Source organism: Maniola jurtina, chromosome 15, assembly GCF_905333055.1.
Source record: "Maniola jurtina chromosome 15, ilManJurt1.1, whole genome shotgun sequence".
Classification (NCBI taxonomy): domain Eukaryota; kingdom Metazoa; phylum Arthropoda; class Insecta; order Lepidoptera; family Nymphalidae; genus Maniola; species Maniola jurtina.
Window position 1 is genome coordinate 13,013,334 of NC_060043.1, and position 24,649 is coordinate 13,037,982.

The 24,649-nt window shown below is 37.4% G+C and overlaps 1 protein-coding gene across 1 annotated transcript in view; it reads left to right on the plus strand.

The window, feature by feature from the left end:
• The window catches only part of LOC123872747, a 42,376-nt gene that overhangs the window by 6,276 nt on the left and 11,451 nt on the right, over window positions 1–24,649 (plus strand). The window contains exons 2-4 of the mRNA XM_045917264.1: window positions 11,862–12,134; window positions 15,181–16,157; window positions 21,786–21,893. Of these exons, the coding sequence (XP_045773220.1) occupies window positions 11,870–12,134; window positions 15,181–16,157; window positions 21,786–21,893 (1,350 nt within the window). The 5' untranslated portion in view covers window positions 11,862–11,869. The remainder of the gene's footprint in view (window positions 1–11,861; window positions 12,135–15,180; window positions 16,158–21,785; window positions 21,894–24,649) is intronic.

The window sequence follows — 24,649 nt, forward strand, 5'->3', positions numbered from 1 at the left end:
TGTTGATAATAATCAGTCAATCAGTCAGGGCAATTCTTTTTAACCCACGACCCAAAAAGACGGGTGTTATAAGTTTGGCGTGTGTATCTGTGTATCTGTCTGTGGCATCGTAGCTCCTAAATTAATGAACCGATTTTATATTAGTTTTTTTTGTTTGAAAGGTGGCTTGATCGAGAGTGTTCTCAGCAATAGTTTAGCCGTTTGAAAGTTATCAGCTCTTTTCTAGTTACTGTAACCTTCACTTGTCGGGGGTGCTATAAATTTTTTATTTACACTTGTTACAAAGTAATGTCTATAAATTATATGCGATCATATTAAGATGCCTTGTACAACATCAATAGGCTAGTTACTTGGTTTACTTTTGTCAATACCGAAGCTAATTGTATGAAGGTCGTTACTACTTTAAATACGTTTTTGTCGATGATGTAATTAATTAAAACTGCTGTCATAATCTTTACTGTTCATTGTAAGTAAATATTTCAACTCTTGAAACAATAGCTACTTACTTTAATATCTTGTCATCCAAAATACTAATGAGTACCTAGGTACAGCTACTTTACACGTAGGCATGCCTGATGCCCCGTACTTTACAAGTCACCCCGTATTTCAGGGTATCACAGAAACCTGTAATTGGGGAAAAAATAAAGCGGTAAATAAAGCTCCTGTACTTTTTACAAATTCGAAAATCCTTAGCGGATTTAGGAAAGGATTTTTGAAAATTCAACCCCTATGATAGTAAAATAGGGGGTTGAAATTCGTGTACCTACTCCACGCGGACGAAGTCGCGAGAATGAGCTAGTTAATAATAAATTATTTAATGTGATTTGAATTGAAAATAATAGGCACGGCAAAAGAGTCTTTGCCCCGGCCTAAGTTTATAGGCGATAATTGCTGAACAATGTTTTACTTTTCAGAAATGTTTTAAAATAAATGTGAAGTGAGTCACATTGTTATGGCATAAGCAAATTGATTTGCTTTATTTTGAAGTTGGTAATGTTTATGTGCCTTTGTTGGATCAGTAGCTTAGTAACCTTGTTGTATTTTCGCAGTCTCAATATCGATTATCGAGTTGTACTACAGTCAAAACATTAAATAAGGGCACCAGTCACCGCGGAATTTAGATTAATTTATTATAGAAGTGGCATTAAAGAGCTTGAGCTATAATTATGTCATGAGAATGACCCATAGCTGAATAAGCTAACCACTATATATATATCAACGAGGTACCTAAATAGTTAATACCATTGGAATCCCTAAATATACATATAAAGGGAAAAGCTGACTGACTGACTGATCTATCAACGCACAGGTCAAAGTACTGGACGAATCGGTCTGTGGTATGCAGATAGCTATTATGACGTAAACATCCTCTAAGATCCTCGACAGCTTAACGGTTGAGGAGTTGACTGTATTCCGAAAGGTCGGCGGTTCAAACCCCACCCGTTGCACTATTGTCGTGCCCACTGCTGGCACAAGCTTTACGCTTAATTGAAGGGAAAAGGGGAGTGCTACTGATGATTAGCATAACTAATATTGTTTTTTTTTAAAGGATTTTTGCAATTTCAAGCCCTAAGGGGGTGAAATAGAGGGTTGAAAGTGTAGTCCACGTGGACATAGTCGCAAGCATAAGCTAGTTCATGATATAATGGAAAACAATACAGCGACCCACTCATTCAGAAGTTTCTCTGTAACATAATTAATTAAAACCTAAGTGCGATTGCGTTACTTTGTAGTTAATTATCTCGGCTGCTAATTAAGAAACAGCTATTAGTTGCAATCAGTTTCAATTAGTCTGGAAACCATGGAAACGATTTATTTGTAACCATCTTATTCTTGGGTTGCTACTTTAAAATTCTTTGTGCTATACAAAGAATCAAAAGCTTTATTTGCTACTAGAGGATGCCCGCGGTTTCGTTCGCGTAGAGTTCAGTTTTTTAAATCCCGTAGGAATTCCTTGTTCCTCCGTTTCCAATTTTCCGGGATAAAAAGTAACCTATGTCCTTCCCCGGGATGTATCCCAAGTCTGTACCCATTAAATCGGTTCAGTGGCTGGGCCGTGAAAACGTAGCAGACAGACAGACAGACGAAAGACAGACACACACACTTTCACAATATTAGTATGGATGGATAATCCGCTGAAAAAGACAAATCTGTGTGGTACAACATGCAGCATGCGACATGCACTCGTGAACGGTGGGCGGCGGCGGCGCGGCGGCGCATGTCGCATGCTGCATGTTGTACCATACAGATTTGCCTTTTTCAGCGGATTATAGCAAATTAAGGCATCTCCTACCAACTATTGAGGCATCGGTTTTGTTTTTTGAAGAAAAATTGCCGAATCGAATGTGCCAACCCGACTAGTTTACCAATAAATGAAAAAGTTTTATTGCTATCAAATGAGGCGGTTAGCTAATTAATTGCCTAAGTACAGTTTAATGTAGTTTTTCATCAATCATTTACCTAACAGCAACTGAAAAACAACGTTATAGGTAGCTAGGTATCACAACGCCTTCCTGGAAGGGAAAACGTGTTTTTCTTGGACATTAAAATTTGTACAAAGTTTCAAGTCAATCGGATGAACGATGCGTGAACGCATAGGTAATACGCATACGTGTGTTTATTCGTACTAACACACAGATAAACATAATCTAAATATATAAATGGAAAGGTGACTGACTGACTGACTGATCTATCAACGCACAGCTCGAATTACTGAACAGATCGGGCTGAAATTTGGTATGGGACATAGACATCGGCTAAGAAAGGAATTTTGAAAAGAGTCAAATAGGCGTTTAAAATTTATGTAATCCACGCGGACGAAGTGGCGGGCACAAGCTAGTTTTTATATGCACAATAAGATAATGATTTTAGCCAATTATAGTGCACAAGAGTTAGTCAAACGGATAGATGTTAGGTAAGAACGCAAGAGGTGTGAAGTCATAAGTATTAGCCAGCGTACCTCACACCTGACGTTATTTTGTACAACAATACATACTAATTTCGGTAAACAAGGCTTTAAAATCCAGAACATGTTTACAAGTCGGAAGTCTGACATCCCCGACATTTATAATGTAGATTCCGCTTAAATTAATTTAACAGCTGGCAAATTTGATTGTGGAACCAACTCCCTTCGGCGGTGTTCCCACTAGATTTCACCATGGGGTTATTCAAGGGGCGGATCAATGAATTCCTGAAAGGCTGGCAATGCATTGGCGGTCCCTCTGGTGCTGCAAACGTTCATGAGCGGCAGTAATCACTTAACATCGGGTGAACCACCTGCTCGTTTTCTCGCTATTTTTATAAAACAAAACCTATACCTAGTTACACGTCTGATCAAAATACATTTGTTCATTACTATCCGGATGTTTTTGGCCCATTGAACTCTTTTCCCAGCAAAACGGCCAAAAACAGATTTGTTATATTCTGATACAAGTTAGCCCTTCACTGCAATCTCACCTGGTGGTAAGTGATGATTCAGTCTAAGACGAAAGCGGGGTAACCTGGAAGGGGTATGGAAGTTATTATTAATCCCATATCCCTTTGGCACCCTTTGGTTTCTACACGGCATCGTACCGGAACGCTATATCGCTTGGCGGCACGGCTTTGCCGGCAGGATGGTAACTAGCCACGCCTGAAGCCTCACACCAGACAAAATTGTACTGAAATAGAAACCAAAATTCGTGATTTCGATTAATACGATACACAGACCACTAGTACCATATAACTACAGCGTAGTTCAGAAGCTTTCATTCACTCTTTTGCTCCTCCTGTAAAATTTTATTTTGTGCAATTATACCGTTTTGCTCGACTGAGAGGTACTTATAATACATTGACTTATAGCTCAATATTCATTTGTTATTCTACTACTACTGTAGTCATTGATAATAAAGTGGAGCCGTTTAATTGCGTCGATAACGCAAAACGGCGGGAACAACTGGGTCACATTACTTAAAGACAACTTGCTTGTAACTCACTTACTAAGTAATAAGTATTGTTTCGTGTTTTTATAGCTCCACCACATTTTACTACTGTATAAATTAGCTAGGTATTGCAAAATCACGTCATACATGGACAATTTTATCTATCACAATACTTATTTATAGGCTATCAGACAGACAGTAGAATGACATTAATAGGGTTCCGTTTTTGCCATTTGCGTACCGAACCCTAAAAATGATGATAGAGGAGTCTATGGGAAAAATAAATTGCCAATAATACGTAGTAACCATGAGCAAAAGTATTCAATGAGATATATTGGCCTCAAGTCTCAAGAGAGTGTTCTCATTTTACTGGGTCAGGGCGTACCGGAATAAGTCGCTCATAGGTGCGCCCTCGACAGCGCTCCAGCACGCAGGCGACATGATAAATGTACGCACAATTATAGCCATTAACATTTTAAATATAAGGATAATTATGCCGTGCACTTTTTTGTAACTTCTCCTCTCCGTATGTTGTACATAAGACCTACAGTGTTTACAAGTAAATTGATTAGCGTACATGGCATTAAAGCTATACATGTGCTAGACATAAGGACGGTTATGGCCTGAGGGGATGGGATAAGGAAATGTCAGCGCGTAATTTTCATGCATACAAGAGCTATAGGAAAGAGCAATTATATGTAGTTATTCTTTTGAGTACTAAGTAGGTACCTACCTATTTATGCTTGAAAAAAGTCGGTGGTTCGATTCTGGGACACCTCTAACCTTTTGGAAAAGCGAAGTACCCGCTGACAGACAAACAGACCGACGCGACGGACAGACGGAGAGCGGCTTAGTAATAGAGTCCCGTTGGCAACCTTCGCATATGAACCCTAAAAAGGTACCTCATCCTATTCTCAAAATAGTGTACCTAAGTAATTTATATATTTTTATAACTAATAACTAACAAATAGGCATGGGGTTATTCAAGGGGCGGATCAACAAATTCCTGCAAGGCCGGCAACGCATTGGCGATTCCTCTGATGCTGCAAATGTTCATGGGTGGCGATAATCACTTAACATCATGTGACCCGCCTGCTCGTATGCTCGCTATTTTTTTTTAAAAGTACCTATAACTAACTGTTTAACATTCCTATATCATTCAAATCGAGGTTGATTAAAAAAAATTAGTTCCGTTGGCCGCAAGCAAGGCCGAGTTTCCTTTCTATTAATTATTTAATTTTTCCCTTTACTGACCATTTAGGTACATACCTACTCATAATAAGAAGGAAGCACTTGTTATTTATTTGAGTTATGAGTCGGCAAAAGGTTTTGCATAGCCGCGATAGCTTAGTGGTTCAGAGGCTCGCTTCCTATTCGGGAGGGTGGGGTTCGATCCCGGGCACGTTCTAGCTTTTCGAAGTTTCGTGCGTTTTAAGCAATTAAATTTCACTTGAAATAAGTGGCACGAAATTAGTTTCACGACATTAATTTCACTATTAAAAGCACGTGTAAGGTCTAATTTCGTGATACATACATCTAATTTTGCATTACGAAATTACACGTTTACACGTGCAACTGATAATGAAATTATTGTCGTGAAACTAATTTCGTGCCACTAATTTCGTTATGTAAATTCCGCAAGGAGAACATCGTGAGGTAGCCTGCATGCCTAAAGTAATAGGACCAAAGGACACAGAGTAATATCAAAGTATAAGGAGGCAGTAGTCCGACGTCTTTGATGTCCCGGTATTACTATGGAGATCCCGGGACGCTCGTTACCGGTTACCGCACCACAGGCGCGGATCCAGCCCTCAAAAAAGGTTAGGCCAAGTGCTAGTCGGATCCATATTACAGTACATTTCTAGAAATGAGCTTTTCACAAAATATTATGACGTTTTTTTAAAGTTTTTTTTTAAATAATTCTTTGCTTGTTAGTATACTATCCAACACTAGCTTCAGCAAAGGTTCCCTGGTAGAGATTTCTCTAAGCAATAAGGCCGCTTTTGCACACAATTGTTTTTTTGTGTTTCTTCCTTTTGTGTTGTGTTTGTTCCTTTTCATGTTTTTGTGTTCTACGTGGTCAAAGCCGAATGGGCCGAATACTAGTAGGTAAATTAATAAACCTGTAAACATTTTACAGGTTTAACAGGTACAATTTCTATGACGGAATAAACTAACTTTGTACATCGCAGTGTCAGATTGAGAAAAAATTCCTTGCGACTTGGTACTATCCAACCTCCTTCCTAGAACTTCTCCTTTCAGCAAAGGTTGCCTGGTAGAGATTGCTCCAAGCAATAAGGCCGCCTTTGCACACAATTGTTTTTTTCTGTTTTCTTCTTACTGTGTTGTTATCCTTATATGTGTTTTTGTGTGCAATAAAGAGTTTCTATCTATTGAGACTCATAACTACTAAACCGATTTTGATGAATTTTTTGCAAGTTTAAAGAATATCAAATTAAAAACGCCGACTGTGAAAGTGTGACGTCACAAGTGTATTAGGGTTGTGGGCTCTGGTAGGTATTGACTAATAATAATCAATAATATATCATCCTTACTCTGTGGTTATAAATAAAACCCCCTTGAGATGACTTGAGCTAACAATTTTGGCAAATCTCTGCCAAGTAGCGTAATTTCTTGAAACCCATTCACGTTTAAAATATTCATAACAGTGCGATGACATAATAACACGCATAACGTTTCCTTAGTGCTGGGATTAGGGTTGACAACTTTTTGCTTAAGAAATAAAATATAAAACGAAAATGTTTTGGAAAATTAACTATGATTTAATTAATTAATGAAAGCCGTGAAGCGCTTGCGAGCACGAAGAAACTAATATTATTGAAGTATTTTTTGTTGAAAATACTCAAATAAAAATAAATTAAGTATTTATTTATTTTTATTTCATTATTTTACATTAATATTATTTTTTACTTACATTTTAATATTTTAAATACATACATTTATGTATGTATTTATGATTAATATAATATGATGAATGATGATAATATTATGATCTGTCAAAATATAATATAGTACAAGTACCCAGACAGAGATGACGTATATGTACAGTACTTTAGAGAATAAATGAAACTAGCTTTATATTTTAGTATAACATTTTCAATAAGTAAAAAAATCTTTTTATTCAAACAAAGTTTACAGAGCTCTTTCGAATCGTTAAATGAATCTACCACGGGTTCGGATTGACCTTCTATGTAAAATGTACACTAGATACAGAGGCATTTTGGTTGCTCAAGTGTCGGGCTAACCAACCCTCAGGTATAATTTTAATATTATTGTGTTTGTGATAATATGAGACATGTGATATTTTGGTACGTTACGGCGTTATTGAAGGACAAACCAACAAACAAATACTTTCGCATTTAAGTTATATTATGGGTAGTGATAGTTGGCAACCCTAGCTGCGATTCAGCACGCTCACGGCATTACGATTACTTTGTTAATACTTTCACACCAATACCACCTTTCGATGTGATAGTAATAAAGCTCACATTCAAATGCAGTGATTTGTTACGGCTATTAGTTGCGCCGATAGACGATACCGCCTGTAGCATTTAAACTTCAAAATGGAATAAAATGTTAAATGTATTTCAGCGTGAAATAACATTCCATTTTTTTTAAATCTTAAAGGGTACCTATAAACAAAAGTTACTTTGTATAAATAGAACACAAGTGTAAATAAAAAAATTTATAACACCCCCGACAAGTGAAGGTTACAGTAACTAGAAAAGAGCTGATAACTTTTAAAACGGCGGAACCGATTTTCTTGGATTATAGCTAAGAACACTCTCGATCAAGCCACCTTTCAAACAAAAAAAAAACTAAATTAAAATCGGTTCATTAGTTTAGGAGCTACGATGCCACAGATAGATACACAGATACACACGTCAAACTTATAACACACCTCTTTTTGGGTCAGGGGTTAAAAAATGCATTTTTCCCTTATAGGATCACTCTGTTGTCTGTCTATCTGTCTGTCTGTCCGTCGTGTCGGTCAAGGAAACCGATAGGGTACTTCCCGTTAACCTAGAATCATGAAAGGCAGGTAGGTAGATCTGGCAGCATATGTAAAGGAAAAAATCCGAAAACCGTGAATTTGTAGTTGCATCACAAAAAAGAAAAAAAAATGTGTTTCAAATTTCAAGGTAAGATAACTATACCAAGTGGGGTATCATATGAAAGGGCTTTACTTGTACATTCTAAAATAGATTTTTATTTATTTTTAGCTTAGTTTTTGATTTATCGTGAAAAATGTCGGAGAAAATACCCGTGTACGGAAGGAACCCTTGGTGCGCGAATCTGACTCGCACTTGGCCGGTTTTTTTCTTTTTCTCCCGGTTCTTTGAAGTTTGAAAATCTCTTCGGGTAGGTAGGTACGTACCTACATATCGTTTCAATTACCTACGTTGTCCTATCTACCTACCTATGATTCTGCCAGATTTTTAATTTATTTATTGATAAAGACCCAGGGCCTAAGTAATTTGTCTATCTACCAAGTGTCATCATAACTAGTCAAAGTTACTCAATATACCTACCTACCTAGGTATACTTATATAAACCATGTGAGCTTCAGCAGGTTAAGGTTGGGAACCGGTTTATTTGATAATAGTTTGCACAAAAAGTGAAAAGCCACTAGAAAACTGGTCAAGTAGGTACCTACATAGGCAAGCAGGTGAATGTTTTGTCTGAGTAGGTTCGTACATAACCATTTGGCTATCGGGGTATCTTTAGAATAAAAAGGAACCCTGCAAAGTCCATGACGTCCACATTGGTCGATTTCTACCTTCAATAGGCACCTTCTAGGCAAACGCGTCCCATCTTAGACCACATCATCACTTTCCATCAGGTGTCATTGTGGTCAAGCGCTTGCCTATAATGAATAAAAAAAAATCGGATTGACCTAAGAGCTCTCAGGATAGCACGTTTCCTCACGATGTTTTCTTTCACCGTTGAAGCAATTTATATAAATAAAATAAGAACAGCTTTTACTGCATCTCATCGTAGAAAAAAGTTAAATAAGTAATCCAAAATATCAGAAGATATTATAATAATAAAACAAGTGTAAATTAAAAATTTATAACACCCCCGGCAAGTGAAGGTTACAGTAACTAGAAAAGAGCTGATAACTTTCAAACGGCTGAACCGATTTTCTTGGATGATAGCTAAGAACACTCTCGATTAAGGCACCTTTCAAACAAAAAAAAACTAAATTAAAATCGGTTCATTCGTTTAGGCGCTACGATGCCACAGACAGATACACACGTCAAACTTATAACACCCCTCTTTTTGGGTCGGGGGATAATAATATTTATTACAATGCTTGGGTGTTAAGTCAGCCTTGAATCTTGTCTCAAGGTCTCTTACCTTGACTGATTAATATGTAATCATTATGAGCTATACCCACATCATTATAAATAACTAGCTGATGCCCGCGACTTCATCCGCGTGAATTTAGGTTTTTCGATATCTCGAGGGACCTCTGATTTTCCGGGATAAAAAGTAGCCAATCCAGGATATTATCTATCTCCATTCCAAAAATTCAGCAAATCCGTCCGTAGCTTTTGCGTGAAGGAGTAACAAACATACACACACACACAAACATTCGCCCTTGTAATATTGTGGTAATATTAGTGTGATAATGCTGATTTGAAAAGTTGATGCTAGTCTGTGATGCTAGTGAAAAAACTGGGCAAAAAATTCTGATTTCATTATAAATAGGTACCTTGTACTGATTTAACTACAATAGAATGATTTTACAAGTATCTATTAATAGCACACTTCCTTGAAATAACTTATATAACTGGTTTCAGATCAGATCCATATATTTTTGACTAAACAGGTTTCTGATTCAGATCTAAGTATTTTGGATTACATACCTACATAAGTACTAGTGATGTAACGAATGTTGGACTTTTAACATCTCGCGAATGCGAATAAATCCTTAACAGTACTTAGTACTTAGGTAGGTACTTAAATATTTTCCTACATTGCAATGTAGGAAAATACTTATCAGGAACTTACTCGTAATATTCTTAAAATAAAGTCTTCCTTCGAATGGAAATCCCAAAATAAAAACCACATAGAGTCACCGAAGTTACTTTTATACTCGATGATTTTAATATTTTCCAACTAATAATGACTCACGCATTGTACAAAATGTACCTACCTACGTTCTACATATTTGGTCCATCTATATCTATACATATAATAAAATTGTAGAAAAGTGGTGTCTGTACAATATAAATATATAAAAAAAAGTAGCAGGGGTTGTTATTATATCGGTGCTGAACCCGAAATTGTAATTAATTTTTTTTTTGTCTGTTTGTCTGTGTGTTTGTGCACGCTAATGTCAGAAACGGCTTATTCGATTTAGATACGGTTTTCACTAATATATTGTAGTAAGCTTCACTTAACATTTAATGTTAATTTCATGTCAATCGGTTCATAAATAAAAAAGTTATGTCAATTTAAAGAATCACGGCGAACATTTTTAACGTACAGAGTATATGCCGCCCGAAAAGTCACTATTCCACGCGAACGAAGTCGCGGGCACAGCTAGTAATACATATAAGTACCTATTTAAGACTACAATTTTTAAGAATCCTTCACTTTTTAAGAACTAAGAACTTTTTCATGTCATCTCTATCGTCTAACTAAACTGTACTATTATAATAGATGATGCCCGCAGCTTCGCCCGCGTGGATTGGTCAGATCCCCTGCAGCATCAGGAGTTGGAATCCAATTTTTTTATGGAACAATGTCGCAAAGTTCCCTTAACGATTTAAAAAAAATGCAAATCGGTTCAGAAATCTCAGAGATATCAGTGTACATAGGAAGAAAAACAACTCCATTTTTCAAAGTCGGTTAAAAAAGTAGCCTATGTTTCTCCCTGGTCAATCCTCTACTTGTCTGTGAAAATCCCGTGAAAATCGGTTCAGCCGTTCCGAAGATTACCCTTTTCAAACAGACAGACAGACAGACAGACAGACAGACAGTCAGACAGACAGACAGACAGACAGACAGACAAAAATTTTAAAAACGTGTGATTCGGTGTTTGTATCGTTCAAATAACCATATGAGCTTAATATGAGGTAGTTATTTCGAAATTACAGACAGACACTCCAATTTTATTTATTAGTATAGATATACTTATAGATAGATTATCGTTTGAACGGCGCGGGCGGCGTCATTCCTAAAGCGTTACACTTGCTTATTTTACTCCAATTACGATTGATTGATTGATTGACGATGCAGGTTGTTGCAATCGACCAACAGGCTTAGTTGAGGCAGCGGATTGACAGTCGCTTTTACCACTTGTCCATCATTAGCCCCATCAGCATGCCAATCTAACGCTAACAAGAGAAAACGCAGGTGTAGAGACAGTGGGAACTTGGACCATTTGTGTCACTTTACACTAACGTCTATAGAGACCTTTCCTTTTTAGGAAACATTGTACCTACTTACCGTGAATCACTATTTGCATGTTATGTATAATAGGTAAAATACCTAGATACCTAATAAGTACAAGTGTAAATTAAAAATTTATAACACCCCCGACAAGTGAGGTTACAGTAACTAGAAGAGAGCTGATAACTTTCACACGGCTAAACCGATTTTCTTGGATTATAGCTAAGAACACTCTCGATCAAGCAAAAAAAACTAAATTAAAATCGGTTTATTAGTTTAGGAGCTACGATGCCATAGACAGATACACAGATACACACGTCAAACTTATAACACCCCTCTTTTTGGGTCGGGGGTTAAAAATGATGCATTCTAAGCTATTTAAAAACCCTCTGTCTCTTAGGAGATCGAAGTTTAAAAGAAGGTCCAAAAGAGTTAAAGAAATAGGTAAACTTCTAAATAAGCAACAGCAAAAAAAAAAGGCTTTCAACTAATTTAATTTATTTTGTCTCATTCCAGTCCCAAAAATGGGGGGCACGAAGACCCTCATATTCCTCCAGCTGGTCTACATCACCAGCTGCATGGAACAGCTGGACATCATCTACGAATGGAAACAGCTGGACTTCCAGTTCCTGACTCCCGAGGCTCGGCAGCAGGCCATCGACAGCAAGAGCTTCATACCAGAGAACAACATACCCATGGGCTTGGAGATCTATGGGGACAAGCTGTTCATTACTGTGCCTAGATGGAGGAGTGGTGTACCGGCCAGCTTGACCTATGTAAACTTGAAAGGTGAATTTTGTACCTTTTGTTACTAGTAGATACCTATAGGCCGAGATGGCAATCGGGTAGGGACGCCCCGCACAGCCACCGTGCTAACCCGGTGCAGGATAGCGCGGGTGACGTGTGGGTGTGCGGGACGTCCCGCCACCTCATACTCCGATTGTCATCTCGACCTGTCGCGTTCCCATTCCATTCCATCAACCTGTAAGCGTCCACAGCTGGACATAAGCCTTTCCAAGAGCGCGCCACCAAACACGGTCCTCCGCCTTCCTCATCCACCCGCTCCCCGCCACCTTCTTCAGGTCATCGGTCCAACGGGCTAGAGGTCGTCCCACACTGCGCTTACCCGCACGCGGTCTTCACTCCAGAACAACTGCCCCAACGGCCGTCGGTTCTGAGACAGACATGGCCTGCCCATTGTCATTTCAGCTTGTTAATCCTTTGAGCTATGTCTGTCGCTTTTGTTGTACATACATTCATAAAATCATCTCAATCTATTGCAATGCCACTTGGTCATATAATTTCCCGAAAATCCATCCAACGATTCGCCGCATTACTAGGTCTTCTATGTTCACATTCTATTACACTTTGGAAAAGTAGATACGTAAACAAGTGTAAATTAAAAATTTATAACACCCCCGACGATCCAAAATATTTGAGTTTTCCAAAACATCATTTTCAAATAAATAATTATGTATTTAGGCAACGTCCATCTTGACAGCTTGACATTTGTCAATTGACATAATATTATGAACCTAACGGTTATCTAACCTTCTTTTCTACAAGAAAAGAGCTGATAACTCTTAAACGGCTGAACCAATTTTTTTAGATTATAGCTAAGAACACTCTCGATAAAGCCACCTTTCAAACAAAAAAAACTAAATTAAAATCGGTTCATTCGTTTAGGCGCTACGATGCCACAGACAGATACACAGATACACAGACACACAGATACACAGATACACACGTCAAACTTATAACACCCCTCTTTTTGGGTCGGGGGTTAAAAAGACTGCTTTTTATAGAGTAGAAAGGTTACAAAAAATTGTGAAGCCCCTACCTATAGTTTGCTATTTCAAAAGTCTGTCTTTCAGCAACAGCTAGAGTTGGTGATAAACGTATTTCATCATACGGCTTAAAATTATGCTCATCCCATATACAGTGGATTGTGGAAGCTGTGTAAAAAGGAGATGTTTGGAGGTGACCCGCTATATTATCGATGTATTCGAAATGCCCTTTTTGGGCACGCGATCATTACGAAGGCATCTAGACCGGTTCTTGACCACGCAAGATCTCGATACACGAAATTTTGGCGAATCCCATATATTGTTGCAAGGTTGCTCATTCAAAGTTTTTGCTTTATTGGCATCTCTTAGCTTTACTCGTATTTAATCCAAAGCTTTTAAAAGATTTTGTTTGTGGGCCGTAGGAAGTAGAGATTAGGTGAACTAGGTCTACCCTTTTGGTAGTAGAGCTACGTACTAAGAAACATGACGATGACATGGAACAAGTGGCTGAGTGAGGAAGGCTGAGTACCGGGTATGGTGGTGCACTTTAGGGAAAGCCTATGTCCAACAGAAGACAATTAGACATCCATAGGCTATTTATGTTGATGAAATATAATCCAAATAGGTACAAATTAAAGTCATAATTTTGGATTTTGAAATTAAAACTGGATAAAATATAAATAAAGTTATCTAAATGTATAAAAGGAAAAGATGACTGACTGATAGACTGATCTGTCAATGCACAGCTCAAACTACTAAGCGGATCGGGCTGAAATTTGGCATGCAGATAGCTATTGACGTCCACATCTGTAAGAAAGGATTTTTGAAAATTAAACCCCTTGGGATAAAATATGGGTTTGAAATTTCGGGGGGAAAGTAGCAGGCATCAGCTAGTTTTTTCGGTAACGAAAATCAGCCAGATCTTTATATCAAACTTATACTTACATATCTATGCTTACCTACTTATCCGTAAATAATAATGATAACTATTCATTGTGAACCAAACATACAGATAAATAACAATGGTTAATTATTTATTCAAGTGCTTACAACAAGCTTTATATCGCAACAGAGATATTTCCAGCGAAGGACAGCATCATGTCCTTTGTCTTCAGGCGGAAATATTTTAAACACTTGAGTAAAATGAGGATAATTGTCAAGTTATCTTATTTTTTAAACAGACAAATGCAAAAAGTTAATTTATTATTGCAACAAGAAACAATTATTAAACATTATAATATCATTTACCTATATTATCTATAATATCTACCTACATGTGCCTACAATCTACATTGATATTGCTATGTATAGTAGGCGATCCTGTTTTACACTTCGGCTGCTTGAGTTTTGAAAGAATTGCTTTCCTATAGGCAAAAGTCTAAATCACGTTTTGCATGGTATTTAATAAGAGGTCACAAAAGTCCTGAGAACATCGGCTTAGCCGTTTCGATGAATGGAAGACTGATTTTTAATGACGAGTTATTTCAAAGTCACAGGTTATAACTTCAGTCTTGTTTATCTGTGTGATCGGAGAAATTGTTGGACTTTTTTGTGGAAATAGCATAGCATAGGATTAGGACATTACTAGGTATATCCAGCCTGAGAATTACAATCAAGCTTCTGTAGTAAGGTGGTTGAAGAAGCGAGTACAAAATAAAGTATGGTTCTATTACATGATTACATCACATATTATAGCGATTCACACAAACATTGTTTGTCTTGCCTAAAAATCTTCAAGTTTTTTGACATTTAATTAAGAGTACTCAAATGAAAGTTACTTCCTTTCCTACTTTGCATTCACTTTCCGCATGTCATTACGCATAGCATAGCAATACTAATAATATTATTGAGTTTCTAACGACAAATAATGAATCATTACTACTTACGTGAACAAGCAAGTAAATGTGAATTCAAGAAAGCAATCGTGGACATGTGAGTCCAGCTAAAACAACGAAAGCAACTTTTTTATGCCAGGTGTTAGCATATTGCAATGAATCCTGGTAGAGTCTTGTTTTGCATGATAAATAACGATATCCTATTTTTTTCAGATAACTCGACAAAATCACCAAAGCTGATCCCCTACCCAAGCTGGGCGGCCCATCAGATAGGATCGGATGGAAAACCAGAAATTGTCTCACCCTTCAGGATTAGAGCCGACAAGTGCGGCCGCCTTTGGGTATTGGACAATGGGAAAATTGGGAATCTAGAGAACAACAAAACGATATTCCTTCCATCCCTTATAATTTACGATCTAAAGACAGATACTCTCATCAGAAAATACGTTTTTCCCAAAGACCAAGTGAAAGAAGAGTCAGGTTTCGCTAACATTGCTGTTGAAGATACAGATTGTGACAAAACTTTTGCTTACGCCGCTGATTTGGGGAAACCGGGCATCGTGGTTTACTCATGGGAAAAGAATGAATCCTGGAGGATAACTCATCACTACTTCCACCCAGACCCTTTAGCTTGTGATTTTAGCGTCAAAGGCCGTAATTTCAGTTGGACAGATGCCATTTTCGGAATAGGATTGTCTGCCCCAAATGCTGATAACTTCAGCACTTTGTACTTCCATCCGATGGCCAGTTACAATGAGTTCGCAGTTTCTACTGAATACTTGAGGAACCAATCAGTAGCTGATGCTAATTTCGATGCTTTCAAATTACTAGGAAGTAGGGGACCAAACGCTCAATCAAGCGCTTCGTTTGTTGACCCAAAAACCGGGGTCCTGTTCTACTCTCTTGTAAATCTAAACGCTGTCGCATGTTGGAGGACGACCAACAAGGAATACCTGATGAAGAACCAAGGAAGAATTTACATGGATGACGTGAAGATGATTTACCCCACTGATATTAAAGTAGATTATAATGAAAGTCTATGGGTTCTGTCGAATAGAATGCCGATTTGGATGTACGATAAATTGGACCCCAATGACTTTAACTTCAGGGTTTTCTCTGCTCCAGTTTTGAATGCAATAAGTCACACAGCTTGTGACGTCACACCGAGATCAGATATCTTAGATAAGTTTGTCAATAAATTTAAGAATGTAACTAATAAAATTGCAGCCAAAATTAATCCTAATTCAGGTGTCTACAATACTCCGTTGTCTTTTGGAGTTGTTGTTTTACTGACATCAGCTGTTTCATTATTAGTGTGATCATGAGAATTGTACAAATAGAGCGAGAACCCATGAGGGCCAGACATTCGTTGTTTTATAAAAGCTAAAAGTTTCTCTGCGCATTTTCACCAACATAGGTAGGAACAATCAGCAACTATAAAGTTTGGATCATCGTGGCTTTGGCAGGCAATAAAGGTGTATAAATTTCTCGCTACTTTTCTCAAATATTATAATGGATTTTTAAAATGTTTTTTTCTGGATATTATTAGAAATCACTCATCCGTTGCTAGATATTTAGTATCGTGGTAACCTCCTGCCAGACTGACGAAATTGGGGCGTAATTTTATACGTCTTCGTAACCTGCCAAAGCGAAGATGATCCAAACTTCATAGTCGCTGATCGTTCCCATCTGTGTTGGGGACAGTGCGCAGAGAAACTGTTAGTTTTTTTTTAAATAACGAAGGCCTGACCTTCATGGGCTCTAAGTCCAAAAATGTGTTAGTTTAATAACTATTTAAGGTTTATGAGTGTATCATTCCAGTCTCCTTGGAAATTTTTTTTGACGTGTATTGTGAAATTGTAATAAGGTATTCCTCTAGTAGGTACCTACTTTTTTGGATACATTCCAATTAAATTAACGAGAGATGTGAGAACAAGATTTCAATAATACGACAGTAATATTCTTAGACATTCTACAGATAGTAATAATTAAAAATTATGTAATTACAATTCATACTAATTTTATAAATGTGAATGTATGTCTGACAGTGTGTTTATTTTCATGGATTTTCTGTTAAATGGAACATAACATTTTGACAAAAGGGCAAAGATAGCCCAGATAAGTTTTAAAAACGGACATAGGCTCTTTTTATGACGGAAAATCCAGCGATCCAACGGTATTTTTTTAAAAAATCCTAGGATTTACCGTAGTTCGTGCTTATATTTATACAGTACCAACACTATTTTTTAACCTTGTCTATAGGTATTTTGGTACAAAATAATATGTTATGATTTATGAGCTAGATCTCGTAACGTGGATGTTAACGTAAAGCATTGCTTTTGCTATGAAGCTTGCTCGTCGAACATTAATAAAATTATCAGTTAGAACCCTTTCACACTAACATTTCTTCGGCGTAGGCTTTCGTCGAATGCCTACGCTGGAGAAACGCTAGTTTATAGGCGTTCTTATGGGATCCAACTTAAGCTTCGGCCACACCTGCGCGTCATTAATGCGGGATTAGGTATAAGATGCGGGAGCGTCCATGACGCGAATCTATTTAGGGTGTAACCAGATTGCTAGCAAAAACGAAGACGGGTGACAGTACAGATCATTACTGTTAAGGTACCAGAAGACAAAAAAGCGATTAAAAAAACCAGTTTTTTTAAAGTTCACAATATATATTGCAACTAAAACATCTGACTAAAGGTCAAAGGTCAATGAACCGCTCGTAAGTAGGCTACTCCACAGTCAAGGCCACGTCGTATATGGGGCATTGACTCGAATTTTGCACGCTATACATTGCGGATTTGAAAAATACTAAATCTCTACCTAAACTACCAAATAATGCAATGGAAAGAAATGTGTTTAGGTAGTGTAATAACAACGCTAAGTTTTTGCTAGCGTTCTAGTTACATCCTGTATCTAGGTACATGCACACCTAGTAGTCACGTATAACTAAGCGCTAAGTTTGCGCCTCGCTGGAATGCGGTGCCTCTCCCACTTCCCCGCTCACCTCCCCGCGGTTGTCTTGTCGCATCTTTGTACCTAAGCGTCAGTGTGACGTAATCGACACGAGATGCAAACTTAACTTGACCGAGTAGTAGGGTGGGAGGCGACCGCCGCGCGGCTGAAGTTCCGCTTCGTTGTCCCGCAGGTTTGGATGATGCTTTAAGAGGGGTCTATCCGTCACTCGCTCCATACAAACGTAGTTCCAATTTCATTTGAATATTAAGCAAACAAAGTCCATGAAATTTTGCAGACATACCTATTCTAGAAACTAATATCTATACCTGTGGTTTTCTAGACTTCTGTTGAAATATTCGGTTTCAAAGTTACGCGGTCTTAAAACTTTACATACAAATCTTTGAGCTCCTGTAATTTTAAAACTACATATTTTTAGAAAAATCTAAAACACCACAGGCACAGATATTAGGTTCTAGAATATGTCTGCAAAATTTCATGGACTTGGGTGCTTAATATTCAAATTAAATTGGAACTACGATTGTATGGAGTAAGTGACGGAGAGAGCCCTGTTAAAAGACATACCCCAGAGTGGTAAGGTAATAGATATAGTACGTATTTGACCAAGAAAGTGTACGTTACCTTTATTTATTGTGATTTTGTACAGAATAAATGATTTTGTAATAAGTTTGTGTGTACTTACATAAAGATTGTGCCTTGTTCGAGTGATATTAACTTAGTGATAAACTAATTAAGTTAATGATATCATGTTTTTTTATTTGTAAATAATACTTATTTGTGATAGATAATAAAGGCTTAAAATATCAACGAGTGTTTTGATTTAGTAATCATATGCTCTTCCAAAAAAGCGTCATAGCCTAGCTAGTGGTTAAGAAGTCCGCTTCTTATTTGGGAGGTCACGGGTTTGATTCCGGGCACGCACCTCTAACTTTTTGGAGTTATGTGCATTTTAAGTAATTAAATATGACTTGGTTTACTGGTGATGGAAAACATCGTGAGGAAACGCGAAAGTTCTCCATACTGTTCTCAAAGGTGGCTGAAGTCTGCCAATCCGCACTTGGCCAACGTGGTAGACAGGCCAAACCCTTACCCTAAAAGGAGATATTTTCTTCTTCAGATACAAGATAGCCCTTGACTGCAATCTCACCTGGTGATAAGTGATGATGCATGCTAAGATGGTAGCGGGCTAATCTGGAAGGGCTATGACAATTTTCCCCTTTGGTTCCTATACGGCATCGTACCGGAACACTAAATTGCTTGGCGATATGGCTTAGTCGGTAGGGTGGTAACTAGCCACGGCCGAAGCCTCCCATCAGACCAGACCAGAGAAAATTTAGAAATTATAAAATTCCAAATTTCTCCTGCCGGGAATCGAACCCGTGCCCTCCTACTGTTAAGACCACAGCGCTCAAGCATGCAGGATTCTTTCACTTTGAATAGCAAGTGGTAGTATATCACATAGATAGGTACCTAATTCCGAAAACTTAGAGTTGCAAGCCTAGGATTGAACCCCGGACTCTCCAAATTGTAGGTCGGTTGCGGCTACCACTACTTTTAAACTTAAATTATATTATAAAGTCAATTAGTAAGCGGAAATATTATCATACTTAGATAAAGTAAATAATTTTAATCTCGTTAATTTTGCACGGAATTAATTGAATTGCTTTTACTTACATTTTATTGACACTTTCTACTTTCTCCACTTAATTGTCGAAACGACTAGCGCCATCTGTTAATGAGTTGATAAACTGCTATCTAAACAGCATGGCCTGTATATTATTCCATCCAGCTGATAGATGGCCTTAGTTCTTATTTTTTTTTCTCTCTCGTCTGGCTTTACAAAGATTAGCCGATGTCAAGTTTGTAGTTATTCACAAGTTAGGGAAACTACACAAGTATGGACCTCGTCTGTGCCGGCGCTCGCCGACACATGCGCGGTACCGCTTTAGAGTGCTTCCCAGTCAGCTCCACCACCAAAAACACCAGCAAAATACAAAACCCGGCCACTTCTAACAAAAAAAAACACTCCAAAAAGGCAGAGCACGCGCGCCAGCAAACACCAACACAGACGAAGTCGCATGGCCTTAGTTCTTGTCAAGTGTGAGTCGAATTCGCACACGAAGGGTTCCGTAATGGTTCCGTACCATCTTACAAGTCAACAGATAATAATACACTATTATACTGGTACAAGTTATAACTCCTAAGTTGTAACACTTTGTCCTACCTTCTTTTTATTAGGTAGGTTACCTAACCTACCTAATAAAAAGAAGGTAGGAATTTAGGCAACAACCTAACATAAAACACATACCTATGTGTTTTATGTTAGGTTGTTGCCTAAATTCTAATAACCTCATGTAATATATCACTTCATACTGTTGTTATATTATATTACCCATAAATTGAATTATAGCTTAGTTAGGTATAGCTAGGTTTACCATGTTGCAAAAATAAAATCGGGATGATTACCAAAATACATTGAAATATTTTTTATTTAATGTAACTTTTACAAGTACTTTTGAATCGTCAAACGCATCTACCACTAGTTTGAAACGCCTTCCCTACCGAGAAGAACCAGTAAGAAACTCGGCGGTTGCTCTTTTTAAAGATTTGAAATACAAATCTCTTTAACGGCAGTTTAATTTGATCCATTAACCATATCCTTTATAAGTTTCTACTTTCTAGGCGGCATCGTTCCGTATCGGGCACCAAAGTTATCCGGAAAAACCGAAACTTATGGCAATCTTATTAAAACCCACAAAATTAACGATTATCTCCACTTGTATGTACCATAAATTAAGATATCCAAATAACAAGGGTTGCTATTCCTGTTGCTATTACATTTTCCATAGATTCTTGGATCAGAAGTGGAATCTGTCGACATACTTAACTTTATTTGATTTCGAAATAACCAGGCCTTTCATGAATAGGTCTACTAGGTACTACAACTAAGTAGTTTGATTTCGAAATAAGCAGGCCCTTCATGAATAGGTCTACTAGGTACTACAACTAAGTAGTAAGTACCTACAACTATGTCGGTTAAAGTAGAAGATACGGTAAGTGCTAATTTCTTCTTTAAATTATTAACTATCATAACAATATAAAGGGCTTTATTTATTTACTAGCTGATGCCCGCAGCTTCGCCCGCGTGGATTGGTCAGATCCCCTGCAGCATCAGGATTGAGGCGTTGGACTCCAAATTTTTTATGAAACAATGTCGCAAAGTTCCTCTATCGATTAAAAAAGAAATGACGCAAATCGGTTCAGAAATCTCGGAGATTTCGGTGTACATAGGTAGAAAAACACAACTCCCTTTTTGAAAGTCGGTTAAAAAAAGTAGCCTATGTTACACCCTGGTCAATCCTCTACTTGTCTGTGAAAATCCCGTCAAAATCGGTTCAGCCGTTCCAAAGATTAGCCTTTTCAAACAGACAGACAGACAGACAGACAGACAAAAATTTTAAAAACGTGTGATTCAGTTATGGTATCGTTCAAATAACCATATGAGCTTAATATGAGGTAGTTATTTCGAAATTACAGACAGACACTCCAATTTTATTTATTAGTATAGATTTAGAAAACTTTATTGCCCACACAAATATAAAGAAAACAACGCAACAAACAACAATATAAAACGGTGCAAAGGCGTCCTTATTGCTATAGCAATCTCTTACAGGCAACCTTTAGTGAAACGATTTAATTTCCCGACCTTAGGTTAACCGCGCAGGTTAACCGCCGTGGTCAAGGATTAGGAGAATATTTTCATCCACGCTCAGTCAAAATTTAACTTTTCCCACCTTAGCAGACCTTAAAGTATTTATCTCTTTTCCCCTCAGAAGATAGAACCACCTGTTAGTTTAAAACAACAGTGCGTGAAATGCTTTCAAGGAACCAACTGCCTCAAGACTGTCGTCATTTTGCTGTGTGTTATGCTGGTCGTTCAACAGGTAAATCTGTACATATAAAAAGTGGCCAAGAGCAAGTCAGAACACGCATAAGGTAGGGTTCCGTACGCATGTTATTTGCTAAAAACTTTGGCGGATCTCATCATAATCAATCCATTGTATTTCATTGGTGTGTTACAAATAAAACATGGATGCTCTTGGATTTGATTTTATTTCCATTCACACGACACAGAAGCAGTGTTGCCAGTGGCAGATAGTCAATTGTAACACGAGACATCTCAAAATGTAACATTTTCACGAGAAAAGTAACATTTCCTTATTTTTCGTGGAAAATAAAAGTAATAAGGTACACAGGTTAATATGGCACTTTATTATACAAAAATTTAAACAGTTTTCTTGTCCCATTAGTTAAGCTTAAAAAGAATCGTAATAATAATTGTTGATTGAATAAATTGACTGCTGATCCTGAAAAAGAAAAACAAATCAATATGTAAAATAATAATATACCAATGGATTTAGAAATGTCTTTGAATAGCTATAACTTATTTTGTTAATCAATTTATAATACAAGTGTACTTAAATTAAAAATTTATATCACCCCAACAAGTGAAGGTTACATTAACTAGAAAAGAGCTGATAACTTTCAAACGGCTGAACCGATTTTCTTTGATTATAGCTAAGAACACTCTCCATCAAGCCACTAAATTACAACTAAATTAAAATCGGTTCATTAGTTTGAGAGCTACGATGCCATACACAGATACACACGTCAAACTTATAACACCCCTCTTTTTGGATCGGGGGTTAAAAAGATTAAAATCGTCTTATATCGGGCGATCTGGCAACACAGGACTGTTTGAGTTTGAGAGGCTACGCACTAGGTGGACTTTGTCTGTGTAGCGTTTGATGGCGCGCGTGTGGTGCCTTTTTGGAGCGTTTTTTTTTTTTTGTTAAAAGTGGCTGGTTTTTGTGTTTCACTGGCGTTTTTGGTGCTAGAACCATGCTGGAACTAACTGGGAAGCGCTCTAAAGGGGTGCCGTGCGTATGTCGGCGAGCGCCGGCACAGACGATGTCCTTACTTATATAGTTTCCCTAACCTAAAAATATCTTCAAACTTGACATTGGTTAATCTTTGTAAAGCCAGACGAGAGAATAAAAAAAAAACGCACTAGGTAGGTACGCAGTGAAGAAAATTACGCGGGAATTTCAAATTCGTTTTGTTAACTGAACAATACTAGTTAGGTAGGTACCTAACTACTTACCTTGGTCTCAGCAAAGAGATCGATAGATTCGATAGCAAAACTCAAATTTTAGGTTACGCCGGCCGGTATCTACTCAGCTCGCTCTCATTCCTGTAAAGAAAACCGAAGTTACCTACAACAATAACTAAGTAGTAAATAGCTAAATGAACTTCTGGAAACTAATGTGACTTAATAATAAGATGACAGTCAATACAAAAACGAACTGCTTTCAGTTGCAAATACTATAACTTTGTTTTTGCATTACTGATTCCCTAATTAGTTAACTACTTACTTATTTACTTAAAACTACATTGTATACAACATTTACTTACCAAGCAAGTAGTGTTAGCAACACATATACACAGTCGATAAGGATAACGAACAAACCAATCACTTTCGAATTTTGACGAAATAAAGATACAATTTTTTTTTGTACTTAGATACCTAACTACCTACAATATCACTACCCCGCAACGAATAACTTTTTTTTTTCTCTCGACTGGCTTTATACTGATTAGCCAATGTCAAGTTTGTAGTTATTTACAAGTTAGGAAAACTATATGTATAAGAATGGACTTCGTCTGTACCGGCGCCCGCCAACATACACGCGGCGCCCCTTTAGAGTGCTTCCCAGTCAGTTCCTTGGTCAGTTCCACCACCAATAAACACTAGCAGAACACAAAAACCGGCCACTTCTAACAAAAAAACACTCCAAAAAGTCACAACACGCGCGCCAGCAAACGCCACCACAGACGAAGTCCACGAATAACTTTATTAGCCAAAACTTGGCCAAAACAAAGTTGAGTCACAGAGAAAAACAAACAAAACACTTTTTTAATCACAGAGTAATTACAAAACAAAGTGAACTTAGACCAATAACTTAGAGAAAGTGAAATAAACTAACAAATGGGCCAATTACGACAAACGAAAACTGTTTTGGATGCGTTCCGTTTCACGATTATTTTTGGTTTGCTGGGAAAAATTTGAATATTTTTATGAAGTCCTAAAAGTAACGTAAAGTAACATTTTGAGTCGTGTAACATAGAGGAAACATGAGGGGGTCAAAAGTAACGTAAAATGTTACAAAAGTAACATTCTGGCAACGCTGCAGACATTGTATCAAGACAGCGATAGGTGACAAGTGACAAGTATGTGACAAGTGACAGATGACGTTAGGATATTACACAGACTAATACAATACCGTAACATCTCCCTTTTTTTTTTTTTTTTTTAACACTAGGTATCTTTGAAGATCTGTTATATTTTTAGGACTTGGCATGTTACAAATAGCTTTTACTCTAGACTTATCAACTTGTACACCTTCTTCACTAAATATATGGCCTAAATATTTGACTTCTTTTTGACAAAACACAGACTTTTCTTTGTTAAATTTTACATTAATTTGACGTGCTCTTTCTAAAACTTTTTGTAACCGTTGATTATGTTCTTCTACAGTTCTACCATAAATAAGAAAATCATCCATCATAATTTTAACACCTTCAATATCACCAAATCTTTTTATCATTTCTCTATGAAATATTTCTGGAGCTGCATTAA